This window comes from Hippopotamus amphibius, chromosome 8 (genome assembly GCF_030028045.1).
Source record: "Hippopotamus amphibius kiboko isolate mHipAmp2 chromosome 8, mHipAmp2.hap2, whole genome shotgun sequence".
Classification (NCBI taxonomy): Eukaryota; Metazoa; Chordata; class Mammalia; order Artiodactyla; family Hippopotamidae; genus Hippopotamus; species Hippopotamus amphibius.
Genome location: NC_080193.1, coordinates 88108515 through 88123502, shown reverse-complemented (window position 1 = coordinate 88123502; position 14988 = coordinate 88108515). Strand labels below are relative to the sequence as shown.

Here is a 14988-nt window from a genome sequence, read left to right as displayed (position 1 = left end):
ATAGCAGGTACACAGAGATTCACAAAATTAATGAGGCCTACCATGGACCAGAGAAGAGGACCAGTGCCTGATATGCTGTCAGGTCTCTGTGACCTCAGGAATCAAATCAAACAACCCCCAGGAACAGTCTGAGTAGCAACAGCTGCCAGCACGATTGCCCAGAAGAAAAGACAGCTCTAAATTCAGATCTCAAAAGCCAAACAAAAAGAAATGATAGTACAACCCTGGCCCTTTAATGAAGAATGTTCTAATAAGAAAAAACAACAACAACAACAACAACAACAACATGCTAATGGTAGAGGTCAAACTGTTCCTGCTTTGTAAAAATAATGACAGTCTAATTTTGTAATAACTCACATTTTTTGAACACCAAGCACATGTCATATACAAGCATTGTGGAGCATTGTGAGATTAAATAAAATCTTACAGCAACCCTATGATGGTCCAACTTTATAGACCTCAGGAGAATTAAGAAACTTGACTAAAATCCCTCAGCTCAGAAGTGGAGAGGCTAAATTTGAACCCAGACCTGCGTGACTCTAGGACCCACATAGGAACCCCCATACTGTCTTTTTTTTTAGGTGGCGAATATTTTCTGTGCTATTTGTCAATGAGTCAGATCTCTTCCTGGCCCCTCCCTCTGCTAACAAAGGAATCTGGGCCAGTGAGCCCCTTGTTCAGTCCCAAAGGAGGACTGTACCCCAGGGCTCAGCCTCTCTCAGGAGGTAGCTCCCAAACTCCAGGACCCCTGAGTGATTCCTGTAAGTCAAGATAATAAAGGTTCTCACGGTCATGGCTAGAGTTTAGGGACCAAGTACCATGCAGGGGTTGCTGGGGCTGATGAAAGCAGGGCAGAGACAAAGGTTGTGTGGGGATCCAGGGAATATCTGAGCTAGAGTTCTTGAAGGCTATTCTTTTCTCCCAAGAGCCTCCAAGACAGGGTTTTCAAACCTCACTGGGGCCAGGCTAGGGCAGAGGGAACACCTCCCCCATCCCAGGACACAGAGATGGGAAGGCAGGACTCACAGAGTGGAATTGAGATAGAGGAGGACAGAGACAGGGAAAGAGACATACATGAAGACCCAGTCACAGCAGCAGCTTTCCTGCAGCCACCTGCCTGGTTGAGATGGAAACGCTGATTCTAGCTCCAGCCCCCAGACAGACTAAGAATATCCTAGAAAAGCAACAGCCACCACCCCCGCCCTTCTTGATTTGCTCCTACATCTGGAGTGCTATGCTGGGCTCCATCAGGGGCAGGGAAGAGACAGAGATGCTTGTGGTTTGGGGTTGGGGGTGAAAGGGAGGAGGGAAAAAGGGGGCTTGATGGGGGCAGGAGAAGATGAACTGAGAAAATAAAGTTATTGGATAGTGTGTGTATATATTGAGAAATAAAGCTGGAAGGATTGGGCAGAGAGAATGGTTCTTAGGGGGCAACAAAGGGGGGTGAAAACAGAAACCAGAGATCTGGGGAGAAAATATACAGGTATGAGGATGTGGGAGGGCTGGCATCAGTAACCCAGAAGGGAGACCAAGGCTTTATTAAGGAAGCAGAGCCTGGGGCAAGGAGAAGGAGCCTCAGGCTCACCCTTGCACCAGGCTCTTAATCCTGGGCCCCCCAGCCTCTCAGTACTGGTCCCTTCTCTCCCTGTTAAAGAGCACCACTTCCCCAACTGTGTTTATCAACCCTATTTTCTGTTCTATATTTGGGCTCCTCAATTAAGTCCTCCTAGCAAGGGGCCTGCTGGAAAGGGAAAGGTGTGAGAACATGGGGTATTCCTCCTGGCAGCTAGCAGTACCTCCTTTGTCAAGTTCACCTCTTCTCTCTGCTCAGCCCCTTCTCCACTCCCCACTGTCGCCTGGGGAGGGGTTCTACTCCCTCCACTGCCTCCCCACCCCAGCTCCCCTGGGTAAGGTCCTCTGGAGAGGAAGGGAGGACTGGTGCATATCCTCTCCCTTTGCACACCTCAGGAGCTGAGACCATGGGGTGGGAGTATTGAATCAGGGAATGGGGGCAGCAGGATCCAGGCATTCAGATGCCTAGGCTGAGTCTCTACCCTGGCTATTTTAAGAACCTACATTGTCATCAGCCCTTTCATAGGGGCCCCTTGGAGACATGGGATGCAATGACCTTGAGTTCTAGGACCTCCGGCCTTGATATTTGCTGGGGAGACCCTGGAACTTGGCCTTCTTGGCATCCTGTCCTTTGTCTCACCACCTTTCAGGGGCCCCTGTAAAGCTTGGAGGGACCTAGGAAGGTTTATATTGCTGAGAGCCTGAGCACCCCTCCCCTTCATCTCCTGCAGAAGGGCAGGCCTCACATGGATGCTGTGCACACAAGATTGAGCCCATCAGGCAGAAACAGATTAGGGAGAACAGACAAGACTGGAGCTAGAAAGTGAAACAGATTCATAGGGTAGATTTTATTTAGAATCAGAATTGTAGAACTGGAAAAGGCTTTAGGAATAATTTTTAAGTTCATCCCAAGATATTATCTTATTTCTTCAGTATTCTTTTTTTTTTTTTGTCTGATAATAAAAATATGTAAAATTCCCGCATTTTAGTATGAAGAAAGGGAGGCCCAGAGAACTGAAATGACTTCCCCAAGTCATACAATTTATAAGCTATGGACTAAAACCTATGGTCTCCTAGGCTGTGACCTCTCAGAAAAAAAGATAAAAACAGCCAAAGGGCAGAAAAGTCTGAGCAGCATTGCCTGGGGATGTCCCTGAGGCTGGGGGCTCATCTAGGGAATTCCCTGGCGGTCCACTCTCCTTCCATAAAGTCCACTTTCTCATGAAGCCTTTCTGGTTTCACTGTGCTTATCCCCCTCGGTCTCCTCCCTGTAGAGACATAACCTCCCTCTCTCCTCCCTTAATGCTGCCAGCCTTTTTTATAAAAGAAATACCATCACTCTTTATGGATTTGTTTTTATTATTTTGTCTGCTTGTCCTTTAAAATTCCATCCATATTCATCTCACACATCTTGGACTGGGAACTCAGAGCCCAGACCTTAACCAAGTTGTTATATAGCAGCTGCTGCTGGCGGGGAAGAGGTTAGAAAGATTGATGTTAGAAAGGCCATCAGGTCCCTCTTGATCAGTCCAAAAATGCTTCTTGGAGGAGATGGAATTTCAAGAACTTGACAAAGGCAGGTTGGTGGTCTGAGGGAGGGTCCTAGCACAGTGATAGGAGCTCAGAGATTCAAGAGGGATAACCAGACTAGGAGGGTGGTGAGCATGTGAGCCAAAGAGAGGGGGTCTGAGGCAGGGCAAGATGAAGAGTAAGAAGGGGGAGTAAGATCTTTTAAGGCATCTGGTTTGGGGACCCTGAAGCAGAGGAGGGAACTCTCAATTCTAAGAGGGCAACAGCAGGTCACCGCTGGTCCTGGAGTGGGGATAGCCATCTATGGGTGCTGCACAGACTCTTGTCCTAAATGACACCAGCGATAGGCCTTACATCAATGAGGGACTCCTGGGAGCAGAGTTGGGAGGACCCACATGCCATTCAGATCCACGTGCCTGGTGTCTCTGCCAGTGCAATTCAATCTCTGTGGGGCCTGTCCTTAACTACTGGTGAACCGACTGTTCCTTGGGTGTCAGATAAAGGCTGACTCAGAAAGCCTTGTAGGAGGAAGTAGGACCAATTACAGAAATTGAAAAGAGGGAACATTTTTCTGTAACTATGGGGAGAATGAGAGGTTGTGCAGGTCAGCTTGAGCTGTGACAGAATAAAGATCAGATCAAAGGGAGCAGGCAAGACCCCACTGAGAAAGTACAAATGTGCGCTGAGTCAGGGAGGGGTACAAGTTAGCCTGTGTATGGTGGTGTATGGTGGTAAAGAGGTGCGGAATCAATACAGTAGACCACGGTGGGCAGCCCCTGGGACAGCTGAGAAAAACTGGTGCCTCTGATGGCAGCCCAAGGGGATTCTGGGATAGCCTCTCTGGAATGAACTAGGCACATGTGTGCATATGTTCCACCCCTGACAGCAGTAGATCCTTGGAGCTGTGTTGGTGGTCTCTGACGAGCATGGAGGTGACTACAGGGCCAATTCTGAGAATTCTGCTGAATCCATAGGCAAAAGCTTCTCTCCCTCATGAAACCCACACCTACTTCCAAAGCCCACTTAAGAAATCAGAAGACTGCTGTGTTGTGGAGCCAGAGAGCAGGCCAGGAGAAGGGTGGACACAGTCCTACAAGGCAGATAGAACAGCCCAGAACAAGCTGGGCTCAGGACCTGCAGGTAAGGCCCAGAGAGTACCAAATCCAGGACAAAGGCCTTGTGGGTGCTGAGGAGGGAACAGAAAGACTCAGAGAGAAATGGGCAGGATCCAGCCTAATAGTGTGTAGCTGCGAACGGGGACCACTAGGACCTGAATGGCAGGGAGCATGTAACAATGAAAACTCATCTTAGCCTGGACCCAGGACTGCGCTGGAGGTGGGACCAACCCTGCTGTGCCTCCCTCTGCACAGAAGGCCTGTCTGGTATCTGAGCCTGGGCAGACCAATTTCCAGACTTTCCCCAGGGACTCACCACCCATCATCCACCCAAATGTGGAATCAGGGGGTGGGAGGGGGGGTGGCGAAGAGCACAAGAGCAGTCACCCAGGGACAAGAGCTCAGGGCCTCTCATCACAGACTCAGCAGCAGAGAATCAGGACGGCAAACGGTGGCCTCAGGGACAGATCTGAGCATCTTGCCCCCCCAGCGTAAGGGCCCCTAAGGAGGCGGGTTGCGACCTTCAGGAAGGCCAGCCAGCACCTCATCACAAGCAGAGAAAGAACGCGCCTGCTGCCGCCCTCCCTGGTGGCCTTGTAGGGGTAAGGGAAGGGAGGAGAGCAGAGCTAAGAGGGAATCGGCCGACTGTTAGATTGGAGGAGCCGTTGCAGTGCGACCCAGCTGGGCCGGGGCGCCTTGATGAAGGCACTCACTGCCTATGCTGCCCCCAACATCTAATCAAAAGGGGTTAGAGGCTGTTCCCATGGCATCTCTGCTATCGCGATCCAGTACGTCAAAACGAGTTGACTCAGGGCCCTAGGATCTGGAGGGGTAGCTGGGAGCAGCCGCCCCGCCCCCGGCTCTGACCCTGAGGAGGCCCTCTAACCAGCCACCTCCTTCTCCTTTCCCCTTTCTAGTGAAGGGAAAGGACCAGAGACAGAGGTGGGGGAGGGGCGGGACTTGAGATTGGCATGCGCGATTCTATTGGTCAGCGGAGCTGCCCGTTAGGAGGGCAGCTCTGGCGAAGATTGGCTGCGTGAGGCGGGGCGCGGCGCGGCGAAGACGCGGCCCAAGGGGTGGGGCTGACGCTGCAGCTGGCGCAGCTCAGGCTGAGCAGCCGGCGCCTAGCAGCCAAGCAGCCACCTTCGACTACCGGTTCCCGCGCCCGGGCCGGGGCTAGGCCCCCACCGCCGGGTCCCCGGGGGCTGCAGCAGCGGCGGCGGCAGCGGGCAGCGGCGCTGCCCGCGGTTCCCGCCGGGGCCCGGGCGCCGGCCCCGCTCTGCAGGATGGGCACGGTGCTGTCTCTTTCCCCCGCCTCCTCGGCCAAGGGCCGGAGGCCCGGCGGGCTGCCCGAGGAGAAGAAGAAGGCGCCGCCCGCGGGAGACGAGGCGCTGGGGGGCTACGGGGCGCCGCCAGTAGGCAAGGGCGGCAAAGGCGAGAGCCGGCTCAAGCGGCCGTCCGTGCTCATCTCGGCGCTCACCTGGAAGCGCCTGGTGGCTGCGTCTGCCAAGAAGAAGAAAGGCAGCAAGAAGGTGACGCCCAAGCCGGCGTCCACCGGCCCCGACCCCCTGGTCCAGCAACGCAACCGCGAGAACCTTCTCCGCAAGGGTCGGGACCCCCCCGACGGCGGCGGCGCCGTCAAGCCCCTGGCGGTGCCCGTGCCCACCGTGCCCGCGGCCGCCGCCACCTGCGAGCCGCCGTCGGGGGGCAGCGCCGTCGCCCCGCCGCCGGGCTCAGGCGGAGGGAAACCGCCGCCGCCGCCCCCAGCCCCGCAGGCGGCGCCGCCGGTACCTGGCGGCTCGCCGCGGCGGGTCATCGTGCAGGCGTCTACCGGCGAGCTGCTGCGCTGCCTGGGCGACTTTGTGTGCCGACGCTGCTACCGTCTCAAGGAGCTGAGCCCCGGCGAGCTGGTGGGCTGGTTCCGCGGAGTGGACCGCTCGCTGCTGCTGCAGGGCTGGCAAGACCAGGCCTTCATTACGCCCGCCAACCTGGTGTTCGTGTACCTGCTGTGCCGCGAGTCGTTGCGCGGGGATGAGCTGGCGTCGGCCGCCGAGCTGCAGGCTGCCTTCCTCACCTGCCTCTACCTCGCCTACTCCTACATGGGCAATGAGATCTCCTACCCGCTCAAGCCCTTCCTCGTGGAGCCCGACAAGGAGCGCTTCTGGCAACGCTGCCTGCGCCTCATCCAGCGGCTCAGCCCGCAGATGCTGCGGCTCAACGCCGATCCCCACTTCTTCACGCAGGTCTTCCAAGACCTCAAAAACGAGGGCGAGGCCGCTGCCGGCGCTGGGGGTCCACCCAGCGGGGGAGCGCCCGCGGCCCCCTCCTCCTCTTCCTCGGCCGCCAGGGACAGCTGCGCGACTGGAGCCAAGCACTGGACTATGAACCTGGACCGCTAGGGATACCCAAGGGCCGCACCCGCCCCCCGCCCCAGCCCCTGACACATACTCGGAGCCCCCGGGATCATCAAGCCGCCGCCGCTGTTACCGCAGCTCCGCGCCGTGGCCGGAGGAGGAGCCGCCCCTGTCCCGCAGGGGAAGGTGGAGGCCAGGATGCCAGAGGCCGCGGCGTCTGGATTTGCTGGGCGCAAGGTGGGGGTGGGGGGTGAGCGCCGTAGAGGAACCCCCAACCTCACCCTTTCTGTCTGCGCCCCCCATCTCTCCAGTTCTGCCCGGGTCTTCCCCTTCCCTTCTCTGTGTGTCAGTAAGTCTATCTCCCTCGGATTTGTCCATTTCTTCATCTCCTTCCTGTATCTTCACTTTCCCTCCTTCCTTCATCTTCTGCCTTCCCATCTTCCTCCTTGCCTTTCCATTTTCCGTTCCTTGGGTGTGTATTTCCGTCTCCATCTTACCCCCTACCTGACTATCTTTCATTGCCCTGTTTCTCTTTCTGCACCTGTGTTCCCATCTCCCCTTCTCTTTTTCCTGGCATGTGTCATCATCATCCCTCCTGTCTGCCTTCCCCTCTCCGCCTGTGTTAGCTTGCATTTCTTCCCCCGACTGAGCCCCTGTACTCTCCTCCCCAGACCAAAGGGAACATTAGTTCTTAATTTGGATCTGCTGAGGTACAGCGAGAAACTGCAGCCCCAGGAGCCCAGACAACCACCAGGATGGTCCTTCTCCCCGCCCCCCCCCCACCTCACCCTACCTTTTCCAACGTGTTGCATGCCGGGAGTTGGGGGGAGGGGAATGCCAGCTTCAGGAGGCTGAGGTTTGGGAGCAAAATCAAGGAGGAGATCACCCCGGCGGCGGCGGCGCCTCAGCGGAAGGGTGGGAGGAGACAGAAAACTCCTCTTACTCTGAGGGAGGGGCACCCCTCTTCCTTATCCTTAGGTGTTTTTGTCGCCCCCCCCCCCCACCTTTAATTTATTTGGTTGTTTCCGGAGGGAGGGGGGAGGGGTGGGTTGGGCCGGGAGCTGTCTGAGGTGCTGATCTGAGGCCGGACCAGAATTCTCCCGGAAGGGTACCAGGAACTGGGTTGGGCCTAGTGCCGTGTCCAAGGTGCCAATGATGCGGGCCGACGGTGCGGGCCGCCTTGTCTGTCTGTCCGTCTGTCCGGGAGAGAACTATAAAGCGCTGGAAGCGCCTGTAGATGTTTTTGCGCTAGCATTTTTTTGGGGGCCCTGGGAGGGAGGGAGCGGGAGTGGAACTGTCACAGGCAGAGCAGGAGGGACCCCATGGGTCTAGTGGGGAAGGTCGAGCCCCTGAGAACTGTCTCTGTTTTTTGCCACCCCTCCCCTCACTGGCTTCCATTTTACAGAGAGTAAAGTGAGGGAGCCAAAGGATGAGACCTGGTGGTAAAACTGAATTCCTGCCCCTCGCTCCCCCCTTCATATTGTCTGACCTACCTAGTCTTTAATGCCCAGGCCATTTAGGGAATAAGTGATGAGGACAGAGAAGTTGTTCCCCTTTGTAGAGAGTGGCTCACTGAGGCAGCACCAGCTAGTTATTGTTGCTGCTTTTCTTTTCCTTCTCTATCTCTCCCTGCCGTTCATCCTGTCAGGAATCCAATCAAGCCTGACTAAGTATGTCTTCACCACTCTCAGGTGGGACCTGAATGCCACACTTAGTCCTATGCTTCCCCCCACTCATGGGGCTGCATCAAGGTTGTTTCAGTCACACACCCACCCAGGGCAGCTTTGGGAGGTCCATCGCTGTTTGAGATTCAGACCTGGCCCTTAATCCCTAGGGAGGCTAGTACCCAGGCAGCCTGGAAGACAGGAGACATTCTTTGGGGTTGAAGAAAAGAAAAATAAGCTATTTAGCCTGAGATTCCTCTTTGGTCCCCATTGCCTTCCTAACCACGTAACTAAGCGCCCCATTCTCTATTTCACAGGCCCAAGGAGGCCTGGCTCCAATGGAGCGGTGGCGTCTCTGACCCTGGTCTCCACGGAGACCTCCGGAGGATTCCGAGAGAGCGCCTGCCTTAAAAAAAAGGCCCTGGTTCGCTGTCCGTGGTCCTGACGAGCGCGCTCGAGCAGAGAGAGGACTTGCAGGGGCAGGAGTTTCAGACTCGGCCTCAATTAAGTTTTCCGGATAATTTGGGAGTAGCGTGTGATCCGTTCTGGTGGCAGGTTACAGAAGTCTGGCCCAAGAACCCAGGAATGCCGGCTTCTACTTGCTCTCCTAGGAGGACAGATCTCGACTCTCCCCCGGCCTCGGCCCAGCGCCCTTTCACCCGGCCTGAAGCCGGAAATCCCCAGTCCAGATTTGTGAATCGAGTTCCCGGGGAGGGGGGAGGGGGGGAGAGCTGGCGGAAGGGAAGGCGGGAGCAGCCGCCCATTGGCTGGAATTTGGCGCAGTCAGCGCGGTGCCGTCATCTCTCTAGGTTTGGGAGGAGCACTTGGGTCACCCCGCGGCTGTCGCCATAGTAACCAGACTGAGCGGGCGGGGCCCCCTTTCCACACTCTCACCTCTGGCAAGGCGGTTGGGGAAAACAACCCTGGTCAGCCTTATTTGGAACTAATTAGCGAGACTCTTTGATTGGGATTTATGTGTTAGAAGAGCCTCATGGGGATGGGAAAGAGACCCGAGAACCTACAGAGACCCCCAAACATCCTGCCCTTGGGGAGAGGGGGTCTAAATACTGCCCCTGCACGCACAGACACAGCACCCTTCTCTTACTACACTCGCTGGCGAGTACACGGACACACACACGCACACGCTTCCAAGAACCTGTGGCCTGGCACTTGGAGACCTAGAGTGAGAAAAAAGCCTCAGTGCGTGGTGTCAAATGAAAGCTCACTTTCCTTGCCACGCCCGAAAGCATAAGACACTGCCACAATCCGATTAACTGGTGAGGGACTGGAGGAGGATCAGCGTGAATACACGGAAGAATTAGCCTCCTGGGTCAAACTTGGTCAGACTCTTGTTTTCTCAGGGAGAAGGCGGTCATAAGCAGAAGGGCTCAGAGCAGTCTTCTGAGAAGGCAAAGTGAGAAGGGAATAAATGCAGAAAGAGTGAAGTGCCTTCTCTTTATTGCCCAGAAGTGAACCTCTGGGAAAGTGAGTCCAGGTGTAGGAGGGAGGTGGTAAAGAGGGCCCAGAGCTCTAGAGAGAGTCCAGCGGGGATGAGGGAGGGATGGACTGAGGAAAGAATGGAGATGGAGGATAGAAGACAGAAACCCAGCTGGAGCCATGACTCAGCACTTCCCCTCAGCAAAGGGCGGGGGTGACTCTCCCAGCACTGGGGCAGCAGAGAGGCGAGGGGAGCAGGAAAGCAAATGGGTACATAAATAGTGATCTGACCATTTGGGTGATGCATGCTGATACATACACTGATACTACAACACATTTTAACACAGAAGCGGATATATATGCATTTATACTGGTGAAGTTTCAATCATTATATACACAACTCAACTTTCCTTCCCTTCCTCCCCTCCCCCTTCCTGGAGCAGAGGACATCCTGTCCTGAGAGCTATGTTTGCCTGTCCCTGGAATACCTTGGCACTTAATGGGAAAGGAGAAATACAAAAAAATTGCAGACATTTGTGGGGGGGGGGGGGCGGGTATGTGTGTGGAGTGGTTGTCATGGTAACTACTTTGCCTGCCAGGCAGGGTGCCCAGCAACCAGAGCATCTGGCAGTATCCAAGGGGACATCCTGTGGCCTCTACCCACTGGGACTCTGTCTCAGGCACCCAGATGGGCACCTCCAAAAGATTTCTACTGCAGAGGCTGCCAAAGCAGCCCCTTCGACCATACCACCATGACCAGGAACATCTGGCAGCCAGGCTTCAGGGCCTGACCTTCTTCATGTGTCCCACTTTAAGTGCTACTCCTGACCCCTTTATACATTGGAAACAATACTTGCCATGAGGCCTCAAGACAGCAGAGATTAGCACTTTAAAGACCTTTATTAAGACCGTTACCTTCCCTCTCAGCACTTTGCCAGACATCCAACAAGAAGGTTATCTATACTCACACAGGTTAGGTGTGTAAATGAGAGATAGAAACATTGTTTTAGTTCAGTGTGATATAAGATTGGGTATAAGATAGATAAACCGCAGGGCACAGTCTCAGGATTCAAGTTACTTTGACCTGAGTTTAATACATTGATGAGATTTTTAGAAGCAATCTCTCTTTCTGACTTGCAGGCTGGCTGACTTTTTACTCCAGCACCCCACCTTCCTTTTTTTTTCTAGGCATTCAGGTTTAACTTCTTAGTTTCAGGCTTAAAATTCTTCCAGTCCAGTTTGGGCTTTCAGGAGGTTTCTTTTCCCCCGGATTTATTTCTTTAGCAAGTAGCTGCTCCCAAGTCTTACTACTTGGCAAAATTGCCCACAGTAGTTACTTCCCTTTTACGACTTCCCACCCCATCCCCCCACCCCCATGTCTTTACATCCCTTGATCATATTCTCCTATGACTGAGATTTAGCTTCAAGCCCATAAATCATAAAATTAGTCTCCCATGTGCGTTTTTATATAGGACAACCTAAAAGGAAGGAGGGGTGATGATTAACAATGTAAATAGGGAAAAAGGTATTTCTTTATAAGCTTTCTACATTTTACTCCTTTTAAAAAATAATTTACATAGTATCCCAGAAAAACACAGAATATCAAGAAAAGCATAAGAAAGAAGCGTAATGATGGAAGGCTTGTCCTACCAGATATTAAAATTTACTATAGAGCTAAGGTAACTAAAACGTAAGGCACTGATACAGGAATAGACATATCAATAGAGCAGAATAGCTAACCCAAAACTAAACTCCAGCATATGTGGGAATTTAATACATAATAAGGGCACCATTTCAAATCCACTGGGAAAAGATGGATTAGTCAATCAATGGTTTTGGTACACCAGATAGTCATTTATATGAAGAAAAAAGGTTGATCCTTCCTCATTCTTTACCCCCAAATAAGTTCCAAATTGATTTTAAAAATTTAAAGGAAAAAAAATCTATAAAAACCTTAGAAAACAATTTGAAAGTATCTATTAGAAATTTAAATACACACACTTTTCTACTCTGGAATTCCAATTTCTAGTATTGACCCTAGAGAAATACTTAAACATATAAAGAGTCATGATAAAGATTTTTTATTGTATTATTGTTTAGAGAGAGAGAAATTGAAATCAACCTAAATGTCCACCAGTAGTTTAGAAATTTAAAAAATTTGATACATTCAAGTTACAAAATACTACAGTATTCAGTTTGAAAGAGTGGATTGGACTGTATGTACTGACATGAAAGGTCTCCAAAACATGTGGTATCATTAAAAGTTGCATAACAACACACAGTACAATGTCACTTATGCAAAAGCAAAACAAATCAAGCTATAATTTGTGTGTGTGTGTATGGATAATAGAAGCTTAAGAAAGATACACATCACTCTTAATAAGTGACTTCTGGGAAGGAAATGGGATTGGTGTTGTCTAGGGGATTTTTGTCTTATCTGTGGAGTTTAATTTTTTACAGTAAAAATGTATTAGTATATTATTTGCATAATTAGAAAATAGTAATTAATGTGTGACAGTAGTCAAATATGAAATAAAAATACTTGAAGAATATATTATTATTATTATTATTATTATTATTATTATTATTATTACTGCATCTTGGGTTGGGTGGAGAACATCTTTTTAGAGTTAGAGAGATTATCAAGAAAAAGATTGATTCATCTGATTCCATTTAAGCTTTTGAATGTTAGAGAAATAGAGAGAGGACAAGAACAGCCATAAACAAGATTGAAAAACAAGTGACAAGATGAGAGAACACATTTGCAACATGATATATATATAATAGAAAAATAATTAAAACTGTGAATAGGTAGATAATCAATAAACACATAAAAATAGCTGACTTCATTATTGACCAAAGAAATTCAAGTCAAAACAGTAGTGGGATATTGCATCTCTTATACTGACAAGGATTATAAAAATGGAAAATCCTAACCATTATAAAAACATGGGGGAATGTGCACTTTCTCGCACTGTTGTAGACATATATGTTAGTTGAGTCTTTTTGGAGAGGTACTCGGCTATGGGTCAAAACGTGAAAGGCACTATGCTCTTTGTCCCAACGACCACATTTCGAGAAATTTGCCCCAAGGAGATACTTGGGAAAAGACCTGAAGCAAGGATTCTTATCATAGCATTGTTTATAATAATAAAAAATCAGATATATCAGTAGGAGATTAAGTAAATTGTGACAAAACAATATTTATTAGGCTATTATGGACCATTAAAAATGATACACAAATCTATATTAAAAATGACACGACAGTGAAAATAGCAGGTTGAAACAATATGATGTGGTCCCATTTGTGTAAGAAGAGAGAGGGTCTTTAAATAGCTGTCCTCTTCCTGTCATTCAGATTTCGATTTAACAGCCACCTCTTCCTGATGAATTCATCTCAGCCTGCCCCGTAGTCACCCTTTATCACATACCCCTGATTGATTTCTTTACGACATTTGTCCCTGCCTGATAATTTGTTATTTATTTTGTGTCCTGTCAATAAAAGGCCTATCTTGTTCACTGCTAGATTCCCTGCACCTGGCAGTAAGCAGTCACTAGATATATACTAAATCAGTGTGTGTGTGTGTGCAGCAAAACAAACTTTTAGGATGTTTACTACAATGTTAATGGTTGTTCTCACTAAATGGTGGGATTTTAAACGATCACTTTTACTCTCAATACTTTTCTGAGCTTTTTAGTTAATTACAGTAAATTAAACTATTGTCATTACCTTAAAAAAAGAACAATCATAAAGAAAGAAAAAGAGATAAAGAGAAAGAAAGGGAAAAAAAAAATGAAAGGAAGGGGGAATTCCCTGGCTGTCCAGTGGTTAGGACTCTGCACTTTCACTGCCATGGGCTGGGATTTAATCCCTGCTCAGGGAACTAAGATCCTGCAATCCTGCAAGCTGTGCAGTGCAGCCAAAAAAAAAAAAAAAAAAAGGAAGAAAGTGAAGCTGGGCAGTGTCTGGAAAAGCTGGGAAAGGAGCAACACACATCTACAGCCCTCCCCTCCTCTCTCACACGTCTCCAAAGTCTCTTTATTCCCTTCCCCCTCCTCAAGCTATTTCCAGATCCCTAGGATTTAAGAAGGTCCCATACTGGACAAGGGAAGTGAGACACCTATCTATCCCAGCAGGCTTGTGTGTGTACACACACAGCACACATATAGTACATGCACACACACAGACCATGGGCACACACATGTATACACTCTTACAAGGATCCATCCAAGACCGTTTAAAAAACACTTTATCTTTTGCATAACTGCCAAAGAAGAACATTGTCCCTTATTCAAGCAATAAAGCTAGAGGAAATTTTCCTTTTCACACTAACTTATTCATATCTTTTCTTTAAACAATGAGAATTAGCACAGTGCCTGACACTTAGTAGATCTCAATAAATGGGAAATGGATAAAAGAACTAAAATAGTGACAGTTTCCATGTTTGCCTTTGGTTGTCAATAAGTATACAAGTAAATATGTATCTTTAGGACACAACTGTGGTAGCTAACTCCTCCCAGACATTCGATAGTTCTCTTTCTGAATGTTCTTGTTTTACGCTGGGTTTGGAGATTAGGATTTGTTTTGGGTTTGAATTTTACTCTGGTATTTTTATGTCTTTAATTCATTCTTTAATTCATTTTGGAATTTATTTTTGTATGTAGTGAAAATTTGAGATATAACTATTTTCCCCAAATGAGTAGCAGTTTGCACCAGCTTTTGAACAGTCTTCCTTTTCTTCCAGTGAATGCCATCTCTATCTTTTATGAAATTGCCACATATACATGGGTCTTTTTCAAGGCTCTACTGGGTTCCATTGGTCTACTTGACTATTGCTGTGCCAAACCACACCTTTAGTAACTGTAGCTCTGTTGTATGCTCATTGTTCTTTAGCTAAAAACTGCCTTGGCTATTCTTAAACACACAGTCCAAAAGAACTTTAGAGCCAAGCCTGTCAGTTTCCATAACATTTTTGGATTGGGACTGTATCACTTTATAGATCAATTTGGACAGACCTGACATTTTGCAATATTGAGTCATTCCATGCAGGAACATGCTAAGTGTTCCATTTATTCAGGTCTTCTTTTATGTTCCTCAGTGAAGATTTATAGCTCTTTTTCTGTTTAGATATTTCCCATGTTTTTCATTAGGTTTACCTGGGAGTATATTTTTATTGCTCTTGTAAATCTATCATTCCCAATTCTTTTCCTTGTTTCTACACAGTTATGGAAAAACCATAAGTTTCTGTCTGTTAACTTTGTGTGTTAGTTAACTTTCTATGTGTTAACATTAGAATCATTATTTCTAATTGATTT

At 49.3% G+C, this 14988-nt stretch overlaps 1 protein-coding gene across 1 annotated transcript; it reads left to right on the top strand.

Annotated features, from left to right (window-relative positions):
• The first annotated feature begins 5503 nt into the window (after window positions 1-5503).
• CDK5R2 (cyclin dependent kinase 5 regulatory subunit 2) lies at window positions 5504-6616 on the top strand. The gene has a single exon (XM_057746794.1). It carries the CDS (start codon window positions 5504-5506, stop codon window positions 6614-6616), a length of 1113 nt encoding a protein of 370 aa, XP_057602777.1.
• Window positions 6617-14988: the final 8372 nt, after the last annotated feature.